We start from the raw sequence: 25084 nt of genomic DNA on the forward strand, positions 1-25084 counted from the left end.
AGGTTCTGAAAATTGAACACTTGAAAACTTTAATAGAAAAATAAACAGGTTTTATGATTGCAATTAAGACAACTCTAGTCAAAACTCAACAAATAAAGATAGTTGGTAAGATAAATTCGTTACAAAGTGTCCTAGTGACTGAACGATATATACGGGGTCAGTAAATTCCATATTGGGTTTGATAATTGCTCTAACCCATTTGGAATTTACTGACCCCATATATATCGTAGGTCACTAACACACCATGTTATAATTATATTCACATTTAGCACAATGTCGTGTTCATTACATATAGTATTTACACGGTAGCTTCAGAACAGCACAGTTAGCTACAGAAACTAACCACAATAAAGCTTTCCGTCGAGAGATACAAGTATTGTTTTATTAATATACGATATAAGAAATTAAACAGTAAAACTGAAATGAGTCATTCAACATAAATTCTTGCTGCCAGATAGATGGTTTTACTCTTTGGAGTAGACCATACGTCAAACCACTAGTAGCAATTACAATTAAAAAGATAATAAGAAAAACATATCTTATTTTGTTATTTATTTGAGTTGCATTCAGCCCCCATAAAAAAGCACAATGTACGTGTTGGTGCTTACATGTATTATATGTTTCTGTAAATTAAATCTACCAAAAATATATTAAAAAAAACCAAGGCTGTTGCACAATTTCAGAGAAAGTATAATCAAATATATAGCAAATATAAGCTATTTTAGATCGAGAGTCCAACTGTCGAAAACAAATTTTACCAGCAAGAACAATTATATTATTTCTCTGAATATGTCAACAACGATCACGTTCTTGTGTAATTTTGCTGTATTACCAAATAAGGGTTTTAAAATTCTTGTCGTAAAACGCTTGTGGGGAAATATTTTTATCACAAATAGCAATAGTTCAATATAGTACGTGCATATATATTAATATTCCACATGAAAATTATTAAAGCAAGTAAAATACATTATATGCATCTGATAGAGCCTTCTCCTTTAATTTTACGACGAAAAATAACGAAATTCTTGCACAGATATAAGAGCGAGAAATCGCCTTAATATAGTACTGTGAACTATACAACTCATTTTGTTCGTTTCATTCAACACTATTTCATTTTCAATATGAAAGTATTGATGATTGTTTATTTCTATAGTTCAGTTCTTGGTTCGTTCTGTGTTCTTGATTGTCGATTCTTTATGTCGTTTTGATACTGTAAAAGTCCAATATTAAATATACATGCGCAAAGAGACAGAACTGCAGCCATGGCAAAACTCCAGGTAAAACAATGGACACCTGCCTTACAATCGGTTGCACCTTTTATTCGAATGCTATTGTCATATGTCCAACCATAAACCTGTTGCACAACAAACCCTCCTATTGCATTTCCGAAAATTGTTGCTCCCCAATTTCTACCGAAATATTTAAGTCCATAAAATTCACTGATCATTGTTGGAGTTAAGCACCAAACAGCGCCATTTGCAAGACCTATAACTAATAAAGCAGCAACTAACATGACGAATTGGTCTGAGAAGAATATGCACAATGTCAGAGTGATAGTTTGGACGATGTTAAAAATAAGTAACAGGGCTACACGTGGTACTTTTTTCACTATCATATCAGAAACAAATCCAACGACAAATTTTGATAAGACACCACAAACTGGATTAACCGTGCCAAATAAAGTAGTATATTCCTCGAGATCAAAGGTTTTAAGATAGGTTTGTATGTTGTTTTGGAACATTAGTTGCAGACCTGCACAGAAAATATATGACCATGCGATAAAATGGTAATCAAACCTAAGGAGTAATTTTAATCCTGTTACATTTCTGATTGGTGGACCGGTGTCACCGACAACTTCGAATGTTCCCGCTATTGTCGATTCGTTTACCCTCAAAGAGATTTCATCAATCTGTCTCTCTCCTGCATACGGATGGCTATTAAGGAAAGAAACTCCCATTATTCCAATAACCGCAAACGAAATCGCTGTCGTAAGATAAAAACCGCCAAGATTTTGATTTTCCTCATCATGAACATGTCCAGCAGCGAATATTTTCCCGTACAGAAGTGCCATTATTGCTGGACCCGCACTGAATGAAGCGTCTAGAATACCAACTATTTTGCCTCTATGCTTTGGATTAAAGTTAATGGAGTTAGTTGTCATAGCTGCCATGTACAAGAAAATAGCACCAAAACCTATGAATGAGATATGAAAATTAATTTATGTTTGATTCGTAAAAGTGTTATGAAGCCCGCATCATATCAACATCAATTTCACGTATATGAGAAGTGGGACAAAACAAAAACATCAGTTGAATACGCTATTGTATTTTAAGGTATGCATTATATATTACTTGTTTACATATGATTTAAGCAGAAATGGTTATGTTTGGAACACAAAAGCCTTAAAAAAAATCGATTAATAATCGGATAAAAGCAGAACTATATAATTCCTTGTTTTGATGTCATTTATATCTAAGAATCTGTGAATTCGGTCAACCAATTTTCAAGATGTTGAGGATTATTTTAAAGTGTGACGTTGACGACGACGATCGTGAAAAGCAAAACATGTAATCCAAAGATAATTTATTATATCAAACTACGGCGTCGGCATCGGGGACACCTTTTTAAAGTGCCAGTCTAGAGTCTTTGTAAGAATCAGGCATTCATAATTTTAAAACAAAGTCGAAACATGACCACCGACCTTACTATTCTATTTTGAATAAAGGCCACAGTAATATACCGGTGTTCAAATATCATAAATCGGTTGAAAGACAACAAATCCGGGTTACTTACTTAACCCGAGGAAAACTCTCAATTTTAAGGGGCTCGCGGGTCTAAATCAACTTTTTTGTTCTCATATAGGATTTTATTATTTTTTTCTATGATTAAACTTTCTCTTATATCTAATAGAAATGTAAAATAAAAATATGGGGTCACCGTTAATTTAAGCTCACAATCTGCCTCCGTAAGAAGCATACATTTTTGTTAATGGCCTTTTTTTTCTGTTGAACTTATAGGAGAAATATTGGTAATATCGAAATAAAAAGGAACTAAATTACAGAAATTGCTTAAATTTAACAATTATTTAATTTATGTACAGCTTGTTTGAAAACAATAATAAAAAATATAGGTCACCGATGAGTTAAAAAAAAGATATTTCGAACTAAACGTAAAAAAATGACAGTTTTGCACCAAAGGGAGATAATTTGGAGCTTTTTGGATGATATAGACATTTTTAAAGTCACCGATTTGTCTTGGTGATTTTTTTTTACGATATTATAAAGTAATAACTAATAGTGTAATAAATAAAATTTGTAATGAAAAAACAAATGTTTAATTTTTTGCTAATTTTTTTATACCCGCGAGCCTCCTTGAGAGGAAAACAAAGGAATACCAGAAACACTGAAGTGCAACAAAAAAAAAATCCGCCAATATTATTCCTGACTTATTGTAGGACATTTTAAGAAAAAATTGTGGGTTGACTCTGGTTTAATGGTTAGCCAAACTTCCAACTTTATGAAAATGATAAAAATAATATTTCGATGAAATGACGTGACATTATGTGACAGAAATACAGCACAAACTCACACAAGAACATTCATCACAGAAAAAACGCACAAACACATAATATAATAGTCGACAAAACATGCTAACCGCATAACAATAACACCACAGGATACAAAAAACAGTGACGCGTCTACGTAACTAACATGCAATCTCGAAATTTATACAATTATTTTCACAATACTCGTCCAAGGACTTTTAATGACGACGATGTTATAGAAAGGCAATTTTATTAATATTTTGACTTCAAATGATAAGACATAACAGATTATTCAACCGAAACCATACAGAAACATAAAAAAAGAAAACATGAATGTTGAATATACAAAATACCGAGACACGTCGTATAGCAATGCAAATTCACACTCGAAAATATGACAATGATGATATTGAAAGGCAATATTATAAATATTTGAACAACAAACGATAAGACATAACACATTATTTAACCGAAACCATGACAGAAACATAAAAATAAATGCATGAATGTTGGATGTACACAATACAGAGACACGTCGTACAGCAATGCAAATTCATACTCAGTATAACAATCATATTCTGGAATAGGTCACGTCCGGTAGTTAGCAGACAGACGATATAAATAAACTCATCATAGATACCAGGACTAAATTTAGTATATGCCAGACGCGCGTTTCGTCTACAAAAGACTCATCGGCGACGCTCCAATCCCAAAAAGTTAAAAATGCCAAATAAAGTACGAAGTTGAAGAGCATTGAGGACCAAAATTCCTAAAAGTTTTGCCAAATACAGCTAAGGTAAATGTTAATATGTCGAAATGTCATTAGTTATTTAAACACAGGCACATCGTATAGATCAACCAATTCGGGATGGTGTCCATTAAATGTACGGCGTATCATTTTTAATCTTTCATCCTTATTACTCTGTTGGAGCAGTTTCTGCGTAAGGAACACACTTTTGTATATGAAGACGGTATAGCGTGAACTACTCTCATCCTAAATTAGAAATGGACGGTCTTTCGTTTCAGCGTGTCTGGTAATTCCAGAAATCTGGAGATAACCTTTGGTTAAATGATAGCAAATTACGGAGTAGGCTCTCTTTAAGTTTTAGTTTCTTGCGCATTTTTACCGAATTACATATTGACATTTCACAGCAGAAAAAAAGGAAACGAGAATTATATTCGTGAAAATATTGAACCTAAATTAAATTTAAAAGGCAAATCCTCAAAGTTTTGGGATTTTTTTCTCAATCTGTTACATAAATAGATCTTCCTTGTAACAAGAGTACGAGGATGATCATGTAACCTTGGTTCTGTGTGAATTTGCATAGATTTGTATGAGACAGCGGGCACTTAAAATATCGTATTTAATACTGGTAAAAATAAATGCATGTAATTAAATATTCAAATACGATTTTTTTTATATCTTAAAACAATATATATATAATATATATATACCTGCAACAAAAAAGTAAACCGCTTGAAGAGCGGACTTTGTAGAATAGAAATGACTCATTAGAGTGGTGCTCCATAACAACATATAGCCCAATGATGATATCAATAGCCCTGCAAGGGATGCCCAACGTCCACCAAATCGTTCACACATCATTCCTGCTGGGAAACCTAAAGATATCCCAAAGTTTGACGTAGAACCAAACAGCTCAACTGAAAATGAAAAATAAATTGTGTGCAGTGAACTTATTGAAATATTGGAAGTGAATTGTCTTTCTTTGCTTATCAATTTTCTTTTCCGATGAGAACATCAAAATAAAGACAAGGTAAAATAGATGAATATTATATACTTAAAAAGTAAAATCACAAAAATACTGAACTCAGAGGAAAATCAAATCGGAAATTCCATAATCACATGGCAAAATCAAATGACAAAAAAACACAGAAAATGGTGAATTAAACCTGGTTTTATAGCGCTAAACCTCTCACTTTGTACGACAGTGTCATGAAATTCCATTATATTTACAAATAATGCGTGAACTAAACAGACATTAAGGATTGTGATTAAATGAAGAAAACAAAATCAATTAAAAAAAAAAAACGGTGGAAGAGTAAAGAAAGAGACCAGGAACAATTAAGAATTTAAAAACTGAAGTTAGTTTGTACCAACGAATTGCATTGTTTAGATACTTGGAGGGATTGTGGATATACATGTAGGTATATATTATGGAATGTCAACTGTTATGTCATGTCCATAAAGAACCCACATTGTAAAACAATTCGAAAGTTTTGTTAACATCAATGGCCAAAAAGTTCTATCCTTGTAGATTCTTACATCAACTTTATTTGGTCTCATATTGATTGTTGTCTTATTTGCAATTGTACCACATTTTCTTATTTTCGTATCAAAGTAAGTAAAACCACTGAATTTTCTTATAAAAGGTACAACAACCAGTCAACCACTTACTATATATAAGCACTCTATGACTTACATCAACATTGTTAAATCGATGGTAAGGTTCGATAAAAATACTTCCTTGATAAAAAAAAAAACAGTTTTATTCAACCTTTATATCGTAAACTTTAAATTTTTATGAAACAACTACAAATGGCTTATATACTGCATATATATAACTGGAGTGCAATATCCCGGATATTTCTGCAATTATCAGCCCATTTCCCTGGTGAACAAAATAGAAGATAAGAATGGTAAATAATGTATTTTTGTATTTATTTGTACTGTATTCCTCTCATGTTATGTTGTCACTTTAGCGGTATATTTAACATTGCCATAAAGCGCGAGGTTTGGCTAGCCACAAAACCAGGGTTAACTTACTTTAAATGTCCTGTACCAAGTCAGAAATATGTCAGTTTTTATCTTATAAACTTTTGAACAGCGGTATACTACTGTTGCCGTTGTTTATCCATCACTGAATATCTAAATGTGAAATATCAATAGGTTTATCTTGCAATGGGACGCATGCATCAATATCAGGATGGGCTTTTTTTTCTCTCTCTTTAACGATGCAAGCGATTTCATCCCTGTTTTTAGTGCGAAGCGTTGGACTCAATAAAAAGTGGTGTTTGTGTTTTGTAGACTGATGCTAGTCTTTCTCCTCTTTTTTGTTTTTGACATAATGTTTTTTTATGCTTTTGATTCATATATTGCGATATTCTTATTTTACTTCAAAAGCAATTTCAATGGTTTTTAAGAATATGATACATTTATGAGTTTCTAGTGCGAACGATTCGTTCATTTGCATTTAAAAAGATACAAAGAAAACTGTCTCAGAAAATCAGAAAAAGTATGCAGCTTTGACAGATTTTTCAGCGGAATATAATCAAAATATTATTTGTTACCTGCCGACTGGGTATAGTTGTAATGCTTCTTTACAGACACAATGTATACTCCATAACAATAAACAGACCCAGCGATAGCCATACAAAGACATCCTACCACCAAGGCAACAGCCCGCTGTACGTTCGCAGATATTTGTACCATTTTATATGATTTTATTATTATAATAATATACACAATTTAATACACAAATTATTTCTATATGATTATAGTATATATCTAGTATCAATATAGGGTAGTTTATTGTGACAAATTTTATCAGATATTTATCTTTCTGTATGTAATGTGTAGATATACAACACTGATAGCCTATTACATTTTGTGCCCTGTAACTCGTTTTCAAAACTTTTGTTTTATCAAGAAAAAACTAAAACACTATTGGTACCTGACGTACCTTCTCATAGAGTTTTCATTCAATGTTGGATGCTATTGATTTTTTATGCAGAAGCTCGAAAATAATGTTCATTTTAGCTCAAATTCAAAATGATAAAACATTAAGCGTTCACAAATTTCACATAAGTGTTTCTTTTTTTTTATTTCTCATTTTTTCTTCTTTTATTTATTATCTAAGTAAAATTATTTGTTTTGTAATAGAATATGATACCATTACGTATGTAGAAAGTGAAATAAAGAAACAATTATCTTTCAACTATTTTATACTAGGATGAGGCACAATATTTATTTATAATTTGCTCTAAGTTATTAAAGCACATCAGGTTTTACATTTGCCATCAATTTTGTAGGAAACTGTTTTTGAACAACATGGGATTTTGGGTACAGTTGTGCAGCTGCGATTTAAAAAAAAACCACCCCTATTCATATATTGAATAATTGTGAAATACCTACCTATACATATATTTCTCGCTATTTTTTTCATTTTTCCTTTGATATTTTTTTGTGATAATCTTTCAAATAATGCTACTGTCTTGAGATGGAAAATGATCGCTAGAAACTAAGGACGCACGTGGCGTTGTTATTGAAATTGAATTGAAATTGGCAACGTCGTCAAAGGTAAAATAGCGATAAACAGATTATCAATGGTCATCTCAACTTTATAATCTTTCAAATCATAAAAAAAGACTACATCACTGGATTATCTGTCTTCAAATTGTCCATTATTTTAATGTACCCGGCCTGACCTAAACGTTTAATGATACTCGACAGCCACGACAATACAATGATTTATAACATCAAATGAACCTACCAATTATGTGACTTATTATTTTTCTGTTTGTCTGGGTTTTCAAATGGCCATGTTATTATTTGACGTAAGTCTGACTTTTCTGAATGGTTGGTGTCCGAAGTAATTTAACTTGTTAACCTCAGCTGAGTCGTTATAACGACTTAGAAATAAAAATTCACCCTGTCACTAACCGGCCTTCGTACATAGCTGTGAATCCTTGTCCGTGTCGGCTATATTTGAAAAAAAAAACAATAATACATTCTGAATCATTTGATTACTCAAGGAGAGGCGAAAATAAACTGGCAATGTCATGACAGAAAAGTAACAGACAAACAACTAACAGTACAAAACAACAACATCGAAAAAAAAAAACAAAAAAAAAAAAAACCAAAGCAACACAGACATGATTTACAACTGGGGCGATCACTTGTACAATGTATACAACCGAAAACAACAGTATCATAAGTCAAATGAAGAAAAAATTGTTCATTGTTATAACAGATTTAAGACTTAATTTCGATTCTATGACCAGCTAAGCATAATCTTCAGATGACAATTCTTATGAAGTCAAATTATAACAACGACGACAACAAGCTATGTTGTGTTTTGTGTAACTGTTTTATGTCTGTTTTTATCCAGTTTAGCCATGTCTATGTTATTTTTCTGTTTTTATCCAGTTTAGCCATGTCTATGTTATTTGTCTGTTTTTGTCCAGTTTAGCCATGCCGATGTTATTTGTCTGTTTCCAGTTTAGCCATGTCGATGTTATTTGTCTGTTTTTATCCAGTTTAGCCATGTCGATGTCATTTGTCTGTTTTTATCCAGTTTAGCCATGTCTATGTCATTTGTCTGTTTTTATCCAATTTAGCCATGTCTATGTTATTTGTCTGTTTTATCCGGTTTAGCCATGCCGATGTTATTTGTCTGTTTTTATCAAGTTTAGCCATGTCGATGTTATTTGTCTGTTTTTATCCAGTTTAGCCATGTCGATTAGCCATGCCTATGTCATTTGTCTGTTTTTATCCAGTTTAGCCATGTCGATGTTATTTGTCTGTTTTTATCAAGTTTAGCCATGCCAATGTTATTTGTCTGTTTTTATCCAGTTTAGCCATGTCGATGTCATTTGTCTGTTTTTATCCAGTTTAGCCATGTCTATGTCATTTGTCTGTTTTTATCCAGCTTAGCCATGTCTATGTTATTTGTCTGTTTTATCCAGTTTAGCCATGCCGATGTTATTTGTCTGTTTTTATCCAGTTTAGCCATGTCGATGTTATTTGTCTGTTTTTATACAGCTTAGCCATGTCGATGTTATTTGTCTGTTTTTATCCAGTTTAGCCATGCCGATGTTATTTGTCTGTTTTTATCCAGTTTAGCCATGCCGATGTTATTTGTCTGTTTTTATCCGGTTTAGCCATGCCGATGTTATTTGTCTGTTTTTATCCAGTTTAGCCATGTCGATGTTATTTGTCTGTTTTTATTCAGTTTAGCCATGTCGATGTTATGTGTCTGTTTTTATCCAGTTTAGCCATGTCGATGTCATTTGTCTGTTTTTATTCAGTTTATATGAGTTTTTGTTGTAATGTTAGTTGATCGTTAATCGTTAAATAGATATGCGAGTTCGAATTGAAAAAAAAATATGCAGGTCAAAGTTAGAGCTTTAAATAGCATAACCTTAGTCTATGTTTTTAAAGAAAAGAGAGGCGAGATATACCAGAGGGACATTCAAACTAATAAGAAGAAATTAAACTGACAGCGCCTTGGTTACTAAAGAGAAAAACAAACTGACAGCGCCTTGGTTACTAAAGAGAAGAACAAACTGACAGCGCCTTGGTTACTAAAGAGAAGAACAAACTGACAGCGCCTTGGTTACTAAAGAGAAGAACAAACTGACAACGCCTTGGTTACTAAAGAGAAGAACAAACAGACAGCGCCTTGGTTACTAAAGAGAAGAACAAACTGACAGCGCCTTGGTTACTAAAGAGAAGAACAAACGGACAGCGCCTTGGTTACTAAAGAGAAGAACAAACTGACAGCGCCTTGGTTACTAAAGAGAAGAACAAACTTAAAAGCGCCTTGGTTACTAAAGAGAAGAACAAACAGACAAACACATCATAGAAAGCTAAAGACTTACATCTTTTTCTTTCTTAACCCATATTGCTTGTTGTCGCTGTGCTAATTTAAAGTCATAAGAAACCTCAAATTAAAACAAAATAATGCATATTTTTTTTTATAACTCACGGGAAGTTTTCATTATAAAACTTATGTATATATACTTTTTTTCTGAAGAAAATTCTTTAATTTGTTCATATTTAGAAGTTTACTTTATTCTAATTGCTTCCTTCGAAGCAATTCCCCGACATATTTTCCGTATGCAAAGTGACCTTAGTGTGACCCATCTCGTAAAAATCCGGTCATCGCAATACGCATGGATGTCCTTAGTATAAACTATTATCTAATTGTACATGTTAAACACGTGCTCAATATCCATGCTTTTTTTGTTGATTGTTAACAAACAGGTGACAATCGTTAAACTTCGGCTTCAAAACACGAACTTTAATTACCTGCCATATTTTCACAACAATACTGACCGATTGAGAATAAAATATTGACGATTATACGAAATTTATGCGAAAACAAATGATAAAATCTTGCACAGAAGATTAAGTTTATGATGTGTGTATGCATTGGTTCAAGAATTGGAATAACATTATTTTTCACCGGTCACTCGTTTCATATGACTTTAAACTCTAATCATATCTGGATTTATAATCAATAGCACAAACTTAAAACTCTACTTTGAAAAGAAAAATTTTAAATATCCACACCTAGCAACAATTGCTTCTACAAAATAGAAATTTTTACGAAGTCGAAACCTTATCATGAGGGACAAATGTACTCGCATGTTTATCTGCAAATCCAACAAAGTTTGTAACATTCTAATTATATGAGAGGGAAATGCACATATAGCATGCATAACTGATCGTTTCATATGACTTTAAACTCTAATCATATCTGGATTTATAATCAATAGCACAAACTTAAAACTCTACTTTGAAAAGAAAAATTTTAAATATCCACACCTAGCAACAATTGCTTCTACAAAATAGAAATTTTTACGAAGTCGAAACCTTATCATGAGGGACAAATGTACTCGCATGTTTATCTGCAAATACAACAAAGTTTGTAACATTCTAATTATATGAGAGGGAAATGCACATATAGCATGCATAACTGATCATAACTATATGTAAAGGGAAGGACGAAGTCAATGTATATTAAGACTCGTACAATGTAAGTCGAAGACGAACTGAAAAGTTCATGGTTACAAATGAAAATTATAATTTCTATATTTATATGAATTAATAGTTTCAAACCATTTTATTCACATGTAGGCAATATGAATTGAAGTAACTATAATTAATTGTACTATGCAATCACATTTTATTTCATTAAAACAAAAAGTCACAACATATGTGATCATCACAGGACGGATTTGAGCAATATCAGACATTATAAGGGAGCAACCATTTAATTTCAAAAGGGGGGAATTGTTGTTGATTTTTGTATGTATCAGAAATATTTTTCGCGCAAATGCGAACTTTTTAATCTTTCGACGTTATCGAACAAATGATATTTTTTTTCTCAAGATTTAACATTATAAAGTATGGGGAAAATCAGGATTCAGAATATTTTTTTTTTGTAATCTGCTCTGCCACAATATTTTTTTGCATCAAATTGGGGATCAGAATATTATTGTAAGAAAAACACATTTCTCCCAACCTCACCTACCATCCGTTTGAAGTTAAATGGTCGTTCTATAAGGAGGTTTGTTTTAAGGACTCACCGAGGATATAAAACAATTAAAAAAAAATCATACAATGCAATACATCTTGCACCTCAAGGTCTTCTAGATTTCATTTAAGTGAATATAATTCATATCAATCAAGGTCCAGCCGTGTATATCTTTTCCACAGTAAATTCCGCCATTAAAGAATGGACCAGACGCACGGACTTCAGTTTTCATTCGGAACAAAGGTCTGCAAATTCTGGCATCTTCCTATGAGTAATTATCGTGGTTTTTAATATGAAAATTTTAATTTGCTTCTGGTTTGCGTTTGTGTTTTTTGTCTAATTCACCTTGCAGAAGACCAAGGTTAAATATACAGGAACAGAACGATAGCACTGCAGCCAAGGTAAAACTTAGCGTAAAGCAATGCAAACCACTGCAGTCTGTTTGGCCTTTGAACCGAATACTACTATCATACAACCATCCAAAAGATTGTTGTAATAGAAGTCCACCAAATGCGTTACCAAGCATAATAGAACCCCAGTTGCGCCCAAAATATTTCAATCCATAAAATTCGCTGATCATGGTCGGCGTTAGACACCAAAGAGCACCATTTGAAAACCCAATGACTAAATTGACAACTAGAATCATGGCAAACTTGTCAGAAAAGAATATAGAAAGCGCTAAAAATATTGTCTGCATTATGTTAAATCCAAAAAGAACGACAACCCTAGGATATCTATCTACAAGAGCATCCGATAAAAAACCGGCAAAAAATTTTGAAAAAATACCACAAATTGGATTGATTGTAGTAAACACCGTCGTAAACTTTGAAATGTCGTATGACGCTAAATACGTTCCAATATTATTCTGGAACATCAGTTGTAATCCAGCACACATAATATACCCCCATGCTATAAAATGAAAGTCAAATCTCTTAAGAAGAGACAATCCAGTGAGATCTTCGATGACGTGTTCTTGTGTCATTGGTTTGATAGAATCATCCGTATTAATTATGATCTCTTCATCTGGGTCCGGGTTATATGGATAAAATCTGAGAAAAACTGTTCCGAATATTCCTATAACGGCAAAACATATTGCTGATGTCAGATAAAAACCAGTTAGATTTTGGTCCTCAGCATTACGCCCTTTTGCAAAAATAACACCGTACAGAAATGACATCACTGCGGGTCCTCCACTAAATGAAGCGTCTAATAAACCAATTATTTTGCCACGATGTTTCGGACTAAAATTGATGACGTTAGTTGTCATGGCAGCCATATATAAGAATATTGCTCCAAAACCTGAAAATAGAATTAACAACCCATAAAATGCAGAATAAACTGTCTATATAGAGCAAATAGTAAATATCCTTTGAAAGATTTTTTTTTGAAAGGTAATGATAATACAAAACGATTCTGCAATGACGAAATTGATGAGGCTGTAATACCTGGTTATTCTATAGTATGCTATGGAATATTGCGAAATACAAGTATACTCTTTTGTGTAACATGCACTCCTGTATGTCGGACATGTACTTTATTACACAATTTGGTCAGAATATGAGATTCTAAAATACATGTATGTAACTGCCGAATTTAGAAAAACACGATTTCTTGTTAAATATCCTAATGAGAAAAAAAACTTTTGCTTAATTCAAAAAATAAATCTTGAATTTAGTGGTTCTTATCTGTTTACATTCACCCTCCCTATGTTAATGTGTTAATAATTTTACGCCACATACTACATGCAGTCCATTAAAATTATAAAACTGTTTATACATTAATTCAAATGATCTTACACATATATTGTTGTGGTGCCTTTGGTTGTGTAAGTGTTAGATTAGTTGGTGTACTTTTTTGTGAGATTTTCAGAAAAAATACAATATGTATTGGTATTAACGAGCAGTTGTATAAGATAGCGTTGCAACATGAGAGGAATCTAGCAACAAATTGCGTTCAAATCGGTACTTGTTTGGTAGTCTTCAGCTGTTATCTGATCTTTGATCGGTGATCGGGTGGTTGTCTCTGACACATTCCCCATTTCTATTCGTAATTTTACTATTGGTTCGTCTTGAACTTGTAGTGAGGTTTGAACTTTTGCTCGGGATTAAAGGTCTGACTGTAAATTTTGAGTTTAAGAACAGTGATTGTTCTTTTGATTAATTTCTTTTGTCAAGTAAGAGTATGGACTTTAATTGTGTCAAAAACTTATACGATATATATTTCTTTTCGATTATACATCAAGCAGATGACAAAAAAAATATTCTGCTTGCAAATTCCCCATACCTTGTAGTGGTAAATTTTGAAAAAATAATCTGATTGATTGCGTCGAAAAACTAAAAACAAATCTGACCGAGAAGAAAAACCGTAACATCCCCTTTTTAAGTTAAATGGCGGCTCCTTTTAATTATAATTATTCCATACAGTACAGTAACTAATTACAGTATACCAATTACCTGAAATGAAATAGTATATATCTTGTAATCCTGCTTTGTTAGAATAAAACTCCTCCGTTAATGTAGCACTCCACAATAATGTAAACCCAGCAGAAGCTATGATAAGCCCACATAAAGATGCTATCCTTGGTCCGAACTTTTCACAAACAATACCAGCAGGAAATCCTAGAGATATTCCAAAGTTTGACATCGAACCAAATAATTCAACTGTAATACAAATATATAGTACAGTGTACATACACTAATCGTCTGAAAGAATAATTAAATGGGGTTGTATACATGTACATATTTAAGCAAAAAATAAATCAATATAAAAGTAAGTAAATGTGGAACGATTGCAAATGAGACAATTATCACACGGGGATAGAATGAAATAAATGTTAGCAACTTTAGGCACCCGTACGGCCTTCAACAATTTTAAAAACACCATATCGTATGGTCATCTATTTAAAGTCCCGACAGTAAGAAAGATGTGAAAATATTTAAACGAGGAATTAACGGCCTAATTCACAACAGAATGTACAAACAAAAACCACATATGACATTGATTGATTGGTTGTTAGTTGCTTTACATCCAGTGGCAAATATTTCATGCATGTTCAGGACAAGAACAAGTTAACAATAAATATAATAGGTAGTTCTTGTCATAATAGAGTCCATTCGGGATGATGGTCGGGGAAATTTGGACTGCCACTGGAAAATGAGGGTATATATTTCGTTTCCCCAGTCACCCTTGGGGAACCCCACGTATAACAGATAATGTTCATTTTACGAAAAAAAAAGTGGACACTTTTGATGTTAATATATTTCAAAATATGTAGTTTTTAGTTTTATTTGAATTTTAAGCATATTCTTGCTTTTTCCCAACTTAGTATGACGTGTTGAACACAGTCTATCTTTTAATCAACTTGTATCCGGTAAATATAAGATATTAATTGATATAGAGGTCCATCTTCCGGTTGCTGTTATTTAATATTTTTCTATGTTTTAAGGTTTGTTTTTCTATAAAATTTTATTTTAAATTTTAAAAGTAAAATCTCTTTGTGAACAATGAATCTATTTCGTTGGAAATTATCTGACATTATACTTTTGTTTTATTTCTTTTTGAAATTGAGTTTGTTCGCAAAGTAACCTATTTGTAATGACACAGCGTTAAACTGGCCACAATCGGTCAATCAATCAACAGTCGTCCTTTAAAAACATTTAGTTTGTATCAAAATACACGCAGAAATTAACATAAAAGTAAAATGGCAATACCTTCAGGCTGGGTATAGTTGAAATGTTTCTTTACTGCCACTATATAGGCACCATATGCAAAGACCGATCCTGCAATCGCCATTCCTAAACATCCTGCAACCAACGCCAAGACACGCGGAAGATGCTTCTTAACGTTAAACATTTTAGATCACAATAATTATTACTGTAATTTTTGATATGTAGTAAATACATGTATCTATAATCATGTGTTAAACGTTATCATGTGATATCAATTTTGAACATGATACACGTACACTAGTACGAATATTTTTCATATCTTATCACCCCTATAGAGATGAGTGCACGTAGAAATGTTTAATGTTTTAAAATTACTTTTACGTGTAGCCCCTTCACTTTTTATCTAAAGGTACAAGAATGTAACCAATGGGATAAATTATCTATCTATCTTTAAGGAAATCCGTTTTCTTGCTTAGTATTGAGAAATCGGCGACTTAATTTGACATATTCAGATTTCAGTACGAATAAAAGTTTGCATAGTACATGCAGAGAAACAACAATCCAGCATACACTATCATAAACTCAGAAACATTGCACAATGTATTCGAAATGGAGGTACAAATAATTGACAAACTATATTTTTCACATGTAGTTCCCCCACTAACTCTCTCTGTTGTACCTATGTTACGTTTAATGTAGCCATGGTTATACAGTCCTAGTATAACGGAGACCCAAAAGAGTACAAATTATACATTTATGGCAATACAGTATCTTCTCTATTTGTGTTCGTGAAGTCCTATAGTTTAATGAATAAATACATGGTTAAACTTGTCTTCTCTGTATGTGTTAATATAACGGGGACCCAAAAGGGTACAATTTATAAATCCAAGGTTGTACCGTCTCTCATCTATCTGTGTTAGTTAAGCAGAGACCTAGAAGGTACGGTTTACAAATCCATATTCAAACAATCTGTTATCTGTTTATGATTCAGGAACCCTGATGCCTAGGGTGCTTTTTAAACCCATGATTATAGAGTCTCTTCCATTTCTGAGGGTACGATATATAAATCTATAGCTCTACTGTCTGTCCTCTATTTTTATTAGATAACCAGGGACTCAGAGGGTCTAATAATTTATAAGATATATAGACAATAACTGTTTAGTGTCTTTAAATATCAGCTGTATTTGTACGAGGCCAGGAAACAAGGTGTATGCGAGCTTTTAGCGAGCTACTACACCTGTTTCGAGCCTTGAGGCCCGCGTAGTAATATCAAAATCGCACATTACGCTGAAGATGGGTTCGCAAAAAAGAATCTCGAATGGTCAACAATAATACATCGCTCAAGGTGAATAATTATCTATTTTAACATAACAACTAATTTCAACAGTAAAAACAAATAACAAAACATTGTTAAATTTGAAACAGAAGTGTACGAGTTGTCCTACGCTTCAGACTTGACATTCACTTAAACATGCATGCTGAAATTGACATGGTTGATTTTGTAACACAATTGTACACATTCAAGTTTTGAAATCGAAAATTGTCATCGTCATTGGAATGCAACTGGATTACACATTCTGAGGTCACACAGGTTCAAACAATACTCAGTCCGGCAGTGGGAGGAGCTTTAAAGCGGTATCTGCTACGTAGATTTTGACTATTGAACGAGTAGCTATAGACTAGCTGCTACATAGATATTGATAGCAGCTACGTAGCCGCTACGTAGCTGCTACGATATTGAACTCAACCCTGAGCATAGCGATATCTGTAGGGCTGTATCTGTATAGTAGGACACCCAATTGCAGGATAAATAGGGTTATCGTCAATGGGTCAGGGAGCAAAAGATGCACAGTACTCAACTTTATTGGTAAATAGTCTCTACGTTGTGTAACTGACAATCTAATTAAAATATTGATCTCTGATTACGTTATACTACATATTCACGTTACGCACGGTATTCGGTCTATGTTTCATTTGACCGTTTCTTGATGCTTAAGTAGGACAAAAACAGAACAATTCTACGTATTATTAAATAATAACTTGTCTTGATTCATCAGTTGAATCGAAATTAAATAAAACCCGATTTTAATAAATTTAATTTTATGGATAATTTCATAATTAAGCAATGATTCCGTGTTCATAATGCCATTTTTTGCCGTGTAAGACGTAACAACAATAACTAACCATCCAAATATAAACGAAGAAAAAAATGCAAACTACTGAATAGATTTCGATGAAATTTGTACAGGTTGCATGATATAATATGATCATATTTATGATGTGAAATGGTCTAGATAAATATCATGTCATTTCGCAAGCTAGCGGCTATTTTCGAAATTTCATAGAGCTGTAAGATTTGAAAATTCGAGTATACAATAATGAAAGCAAGCACTTCGATATTACATTTTCACATAATTTATAGAAAAGGTTCGCCACCTTTACATGAAAATGTGATTTTATTGAATTTTATGAACACATTTTTATTTCTAACACAGCTTCTCTAGTTTTGTTTTTTTCCAGTATTTTCCGTGTCTCCCTGAAATGTTACCATAGAGCAATTGTTCAAGATTTTTAAGTACCATGATAATTTAGAGTGTTTTAAGTTTGTGACAAACAAACGAACTATGAAAACAAAAGTTACTACTGAAATGTGATTTTTTTAAAGATTTGTTTAAGCCTTTAATGTTAAGGAAACGCTAAATTTTTCATCCAGTTCCATCAAGTTGTCCGTGTCTCCCCAAAATGTTACCACATCCAAATTGAACGTTTTTCGCACGGAACGTCAATGTAACGTAGTTATATATAATTTTATTTTCCATTGAATGACAGTTTATAATTTTTGTGTCTTTAGCATTAGACACGTTCTGTGTAATGATATATTTTTTCGAGATAATTTTAAATAATTTCTTTTAATAGTTAATAAATCACAACGAACATTTGACTTCCATCAAAGTTTGTAATCCATGTGCTGATCTTAAAGGCTTCTAAGTTTTTTTTTATAATAATAAACTGCCGTTTTCATTCCAAAATCTGAGAATGAAATTGAAATAACAGATCAAGCAAAGAGAGGATATATAGTAGCTGTTGCTGAAATTAACCCGAGCGATGATTTTTTTTTCATTATAATCTTCTTGAAAGACACATTTGGGATGTTGATAGTACGGATAAAAATACCCTAAAATTATTCTCTAATTGTAGTTCGAGAACTACAGTTAAAGGCGGGTTGATAACTTTTATACTCTTAAAGCACTAAACAGATTTGGTACTCGCTGTTTCCACGCGACATATATGCCTAGACTTAGATACTTGCGATGACGGAATCCTGAACATCATACAGGATATGCATTTTGCAACATTTAACATGCTCCGGTAGTGACAAGTATTTGAAATATATACTTTCAATAAGTTAAAATTATGTGGAAATAAAGTTTATTTGTCAAAAATACATAATCAGTCATGTTTTTTTTAAAAGTAGTTAAACATCAAAATGCTAGCTGTATTAAAAATAGCGCAAAGCTTTGATCTTTTGTACAGAAGGCGGTTGAAATTATTTTTAAAAAACGTCGAGTAACGTTACCATTACTAAACCGAACACTGTGCGTAACGTCTGTCAAGCATATGAGCATATGCAGTATAACGTAATCAGAGAGATCAATATTTTAATTAGATTGTGTAACTGAGAACGATTAGACAAATTAAGTACGACACAGGAAGCTATAATACAAATCACAGTGTAGATACTATTCTGTACGCTATCCGGAAGTCGCGATTTTCGAAGCGATGATTTCCAACTGGCTTACAGAACGGTTTTGCCTACGGTGACTTTTCTCATCATTTGTTTACTCCTATATCTATAAAGTGCTTTGAACATCTGCAAGGTATGTAAAGCATCATAAATATGAGTAACTGTAACAAAAACATGCATAAGAATATAAAATATACGTGTGCATCACACCAACTTGATAGAAAAAAAAAGTGAAATCGATGGACAATTCTGCTCTCGTAGTACAAAGTACTTTTAATATCTTTTATTGCAAATATTTGCATCAGTTTACAGTTAAATATATACTGATTCAATATTCTTTTCGTATTTAAGTAGAATATTCGTATTTCCCATAAAAAATATATTTTCCTTGAGGATCCCAAAATTAATTACTGTACGATCAGTCTAGAACTGACTATATTGTAGAAGCGATTTCAGATTTTTTGACTGTATGGCCAGTCGTGACTTTGAAAGAAAAAAAAGCTATTTGAAGGCATATACGTGTCTATGTGATATTATGAACTGTCCATTTCTTTCATCAGGCAATACAAATATATTTCTGATGATTTTTGTAGAAGGCAAAATAATTATATTTTTTTTCCGTCAGTCTTATTTAAAATCAAATGCCTAAAAAGCAATACATGATTCGCTTGTGGACTTTGTAATAGTGAATCGTTGCAGTTATCTGTAATTAGCTATTACATTTTTAAAGACTATTGACACCGTCCGCTGTTGACCAATTGATGACAACATAAATCAAGCATGTTTTAATAGTTATCCCACGAGGACGCGGTGTGTCAGTGTAAGATCATCCCGATGGCCGGAAGCCAGAGGGTGGTCCAACACTGACACACCAAGTCCGAATGGGATAACTATTTCACATCCCAGCTGTTTTAGATTAGACGAAAAACCATTTACAATTCATAAAATCTAGTTTAGAACGCCACACAACCATGATAATATACTTTATATATTACTATATGATGTATACCCTTTATGAGCCCCGAACACGATGAGTAGATATCAAACAATATCAACTCGCTCCACTGGCTAATCGGCCCACACTATATCGCCACTTTATATAAAAAAATGATCTTGCTTCCTTTAAGTATGTTAAATTACTGATAGTTCGTATCCAGTCGTCCTGGTGTAGTGGTATGTGTCGTGGCTTGGTATGCTATAGGTCTTGAGTTCGAATCCCAGCATATACACTGGATTTTTTTCTACGTGAAGTTAGATAATAATAATTCTTTATTCCGTAAGCAAATATACAGCTCATAGGATTAAATACATACACAAATTATACAGTTTACATATACATATACAGCATTAATATATAGCGGAGTTTGGCATACAATTTACATTGGTAATAAAGGTGCAAAAAAAAAAAAAAAAAAAAAAAGTGTTACGGATTTTCTCTGCCTCATACAGGTATTTACCCAGATTATTTTATTCTTTAATATTTCTTACAGATAGTAATTGAACTAATTTGAAGGTAGATGGGTTTCTATAATAATGTATTTTAATATATTTTCTTCTGACATTTACATATTTATCACCCTCTAATATAAAATGACATTCGTTTTCGATTACTTTCTTATTACACATATTACAAACACGCTCATTTCTGGAAATATTAAAGTATCTTCCAGTTTCTACATTAAGTGAATGTGAATTGATTCTATATTTAGTTACATATGACTGGTATAAACTGTTCAATGGTCGATTCAAATAAAATTGCAAAGTATGTCCATCATGTATATATTGATATAAATTACATTTTGAAGTATTTTCAAAAAATGACAAGCCTTCAGCTATATAATTATCAACAATTCTTTTTTTAAATTCATGCAAAAAATATTGACTATTTCCAACACTTTGTGCTAGCCATATATCATTAAATCCATACCTGTTTAGTATGTCTCTTATTTTACAACTCCAATTGAGTTTATTATTCGGTTTAACAAAACTAGATTCGTACATGTCTTCATAAATACTATTCAATATACAATTATTAGATTCTAATAACGTCAACCAGTAACGTACCATTCTTACATATCTATTTACATACAAGTTCAAAATACACCATATGGTTTACAGTCGTTTTTCTCACTTTCAAAATTCTTTTTAAATAATACAAATGAAGCGTTTCTATATCAGCTCCCTTATGGAAACCCTCTCAGTGTTATAACAATCATCATAAATCTTACTCAATAAACAAAATGTAGCCTTTCTACCCTGTTCAGATAGTGTTTTCTGTGTTATAGTAAAAGTACCGTTATAGTTTAATAACAAACCAAGATATACAAACTGATCACACATTTCTATCATTTTACCATTCAAATACCATTGTTCGTTCTCTTTCAGTACACCTTTGTTACGAAAAACAACTATTTTGGTTTTCTTAAATTAATGTCAAGACCATTCTTGTATGAACTATCATATACAGTGATTATCATTTTTTGTAATTCAGAAATACTTTCGCTGAAGAGAACTGTACCATCAGCATACATAAAAAGATAAAGATTTAACAATTTTACTTCATATGGTTCTATTCCTTGTTTAATTAACTCAATGTCTATGTCATTTACATAAATTGCATATAAAAATGGTGATAATGATTCGCCTTGCATTAGGCTAACATTACAATGAAAGAAATCTGAAAATTCACCATCTAATCTAACACAAGTTTTTAACTTAGAATACATTGATTTAATAAGATTTGACAAACTGTCGAAAGCTTTGACAAAATCAATAAAACAACAATACAATACAGACGTCTTCTTTTACCTAAACTTTTTGATACAATAGAATGAAGGGCAAAAATCGCGTCGTGTGTACCATATCCGGGGACAAATCCAAACTGCGCATCAGTCAATATACTGGATTCTTTGCACCACTTTAATAGTCTTGTATTAATGACAGAAGTAAACAATGTCCCAACATGAGACACAAGCGAAATTCCTCTGTAATTTCCTGTATCACCAACTTGACCTTTTTTAAATAGTGGAACTACAACACTCTTGATCCATATTTCAGGAAACCAACCGGTAATAAGTATTACGTTAAAAAGTTTACACAAGGTGTAACACCACTAATTTGGGCCCGGCCAGAAAGCACATATCAGAACGTAGTACATATTTAACACAAAATAGTTCCTTCGCATGAGTGTAACTTTCAAAATATGTAGAAATATATTTAGGTATTTTTGGCATCAAATGAAAGCTGAAGGACTGGTGATCATTGTAGAACACTTTTGGATTTAAATTTTTGAATATTAAAAAAAACTGAACCAAATTCTAAAAAGAGGGTACATTTAGTCTGTTTGTCAGATCTGAAGTACCTGTTTTGGTACATCCGAAGTTCTGGGAACCAGTTCTTTCTTATATGTAATTAAAGGTATGTTGATTTTTTCAGTACAAGACACCATAAAGTGTTGCTTTGACATGCAATGATTGCCACTTTATTTGAACTTAAAATGAAAGAGGTGTGCCTGCTTGAAAAGGAGGAATTTAACATAGAAAGCAATGGGACCATGAATTAGTGGTGTACTTCCTATTACAGAGAATCATCAGAAATCCAATTTTTAAAAGTTGTACCTATTCCAATGAAAATAAGTCAAATATGATGTTAGTAATCATGTTCTGTGATCTTTTTTTGGTGAACAATTGTGTTTAAAGGAAATTTCAGCTCTTAAATTGGCATACTAAGGTAGTTTAGCCTTTTATGGTCATACAACATGCATGCAGTTAAGACTTGACTCCAAGTTCTTATTTTTACATTATATGTGATTGAAATCAATAAAACATGTATATTATAACTTGTGTATGGTACAAAATAGCTCTTGGTCAAATAATTCTAGGATTTTTCAAGTTTTATTGTTTTTCTTATGGTAGCCTTTTACAATCTAGGCAAATGGTATATACTCATATAAGAATTCCAAAATCTCACTGTACATGCAATTTTGAACCAGTTTAGCAAATAATCTAGCTGAGGGATATATAAATTGCTCTTAATAATCTATGTTTTACCACAGAAGTAAGGTTTATACAAAAAAGGCCATTTTTTTTATTTGAAGAAAAAAGGGGGGACAATATTCTCAATTATGTCTTAAGTTTGGACTAATAAATTTTTATTTGATGAAGAACCTCTGATAAAAATATGACTATTGGTTAGCACAAGGCATTCCTAATAGAAATTAATTAATAAAACAATAATATTGAGAATAAAAAAGGATTTTGGCCTATATACAATATCCATATGCAATTTTCTTTGAATAACCCATATATTACTACGAGTCCAATTTGAGCTTAAAATTAGTAAAATAGTATTTGGACTAAAGCTTTATATGTTTTTTATTGCTTGGAATAGATCATAGATATCTATTTTTATAATTAAAATATTAAAAATCAGTCTAAAATATCAGTTCATATGGCTTTATGATATATAGATATGAATTTAAAGCAAAGGTCAAAATATAGAAAGTCAAATTAACCTATGACCTTGACCTCAATTTCAAGGTCACAAACTGAGGATCTCGAGTCAAAAGACCCTAGGTCTCTAATATGTATGGTTAGTAAGTTATATCACTTTACATATAATTTTAGATATGATAAGGGCGAAAACTCCCATTCATTGTCTACGCACCATTTCAACTAAAATTATTAAGTTACGACATGTCGCAACTAACAATTTAGTCAAAATAATTTGTCGATATCTTATAAGGTTAATGAAAATGAGTGAAAATAAGCCAAATTCAAAAATTAGAATATGACCTTGACCTTTGACCTTGACCTTATTTTCATTTTTTTGGACCAAGGACCTCAAATCAAAAGATCCTAGGTCTCTATCACTTATGGTTTACAAGATAGAAATGCATATCACTTATATCAAATGCATAAGGGGAAATAACTCTCATATGGAGCGTTCATATCACTTCGGTCAAAATAGGACAAATGATGAGAAGGATATAACGAGCAATTTTGTAAAATAAATTTGTCATAATCTTTTACGGTTGAGAAGGAGTCGTGGACACAAGGAAAACAGTGTTTGGGGAGATAACTCCTACAAAGAAAAGTATTCGATTACGCAGGGTAAATTTCAAAAGCGCATAAACTGTTCGATATTATACCAAATATCTAAGCGACATATTGAGAAACAAATGTTTATCACAAGAACAAAATTTGGCGGAGAAAAAAAAAACAATCAGAAGAAAAACAATAGGTCTTTCCACAGAAAAGTGGAAAGACCTAATAAAGTAATGCTCAAGTCAATATAACAAGTTTGGTTCTGTTATAGGTGTAACAACACTAATTTGGAAATACCTGATGGGTGCCCCCATATAATGCAATATTAAAGTCCGTATCTTATATAAAGAAACCACATAAATTTTTTTTACTGAAATTTGAAATAGACGGTGCACAATTCAGTCATTATCATTTATGATAAGGAATCCGATAAAAATTAATTAATAGTTATATCAGTGACGGATCCAAAAAAGGGGGATCCGTCGGTTTGAAACCCTTTTTCAACTATCAATGCATGTGAACAGGAACATATATTTGGAATCCCCTTTTCTCCTGGATTGGACCCCCTCTCCATTTAAAAATGGCTGGAACCCCCAATGTATATTGAGTGGTTTATGAGGAGATGCGCTTACAAAACCGACGAAACATATTGTACCGGTCCAACGGACGATAGGAAAGACGGACTTCATCATCACTATAAACCCACGCTCTACAAAGTGGTGTGCAATTAAGTGTCAAAGAGACAGCTGTACATCCAAAACATAGTGAAGGAACTGTGATCAATTTATAGGCTACAGTAC

The 25084-nt window shown here is 32.3% G+C and overlaps 2 protein-coding genes across 2 annotated transcripts; both read right to left on the bottom strand.

The window, feature by feature from the left end:
* Positions 1–360: 360 nt before the first annotated feature.
* LOC143056097 (uncharacterized) lies at positions 361–7067 on the bottom strand. Its single transcript, XM_076229184.1, has 3 exons — positions 6854–7067; positions 5000–5206; positions 361–2193 (listed from the first exon to the last, which is right to left on the bottom strand). Exons 1-3 carry the CDS (start codon positions 6993–6995, stop codon positions 1148–1150), a joined length of 1395 nt encoding a protein of 464 aa, XP_076085299.1. The 5' UTR covers positions 6996–7067; the 3' UTR covers positions 361–1147.
* A 4598-nt stretch (positions 7068–11665) lies between these two features.
* LOC143056414 (uncharacterized) lies at positions 11666–15745 on the bottom strand. The gene is made up of 3 exons (XM_076229503.1): positions 15537–15745; positions 14280–14486; positions 11666–13125 (listed from the first exon to the last, which is right to left on the bottom strand). Exons 1-3 carry the CDS (start codon positions 15676–15678, stop codon positions 12128–12130), a joined length of 1347 nt encoding a protein of 448 aa, XP_076085618.1. The 5' UTR covers positions 15679–15745; the 3' UTR covers positions 11666–12127.
* Between the last annotated feature and the right edge of the window lie 9339 nt (positions 15746–25084).

Source organism: Mytilus galloprovincialis, chromosome 13 (genome assembly GCF_965363235.1).
Source record: "Mytilus galloprovincialis chromosome 13, xbMytGall1.hap1.1, whole genome shotgun sequence".
Lineage (NCBI taxonomy): Eukaryota > Metazoa > Mollusca > Bivalvia > Mytilida > Mytilidae > Mytilus > Mytilus galloprovincialis.

Bases quoted from the DNA above. Each gene is read 5' to 3' on its own strand.
- LOC143056097 (XM_076229184.1), bottom strand. From the start codon at position 6,995: ATGGTACAAATATCTGCGAACGTACAGCGGGCTGTTGCCTTGGTGGTA. The intron at 5,207-6,853 runs GTAACAAATAAT...TTTCATTTTCAG, and splicing joins CAACTATACCCAGTCGGCAG to TTGAGCTGTTTGGTTCTACG. The intron at 2,194-4,999 runs GTATATATATAT...TCTCATTCATAG, and splicing joins GGTTTACTTTTTTGTTGCAG to GTTTTGGTGCTATTTTCTTG.
- LOC143056414 (XM_076229503.1), bottom strand. From the start codon at position 15,678: ATGTTTAACGTTAAGAAGCATCTTCCGCGTGTCTTGGCGTTGGTTGCA. The intron at 14,487-15,536 runs GTATTGCCATTT...TTTGTATTACAG, and splicing joins CAACTATACCCAGCCTGAAG to TTGAATTATTTGGTTCGATG. The intron at 13,126-14,279 runs GTAATTGGTATA...TTCTATTTTCAG, and splicing joins TATATACTATTTCATTTCAG to GTTTTGGAGCAATATTCTTA.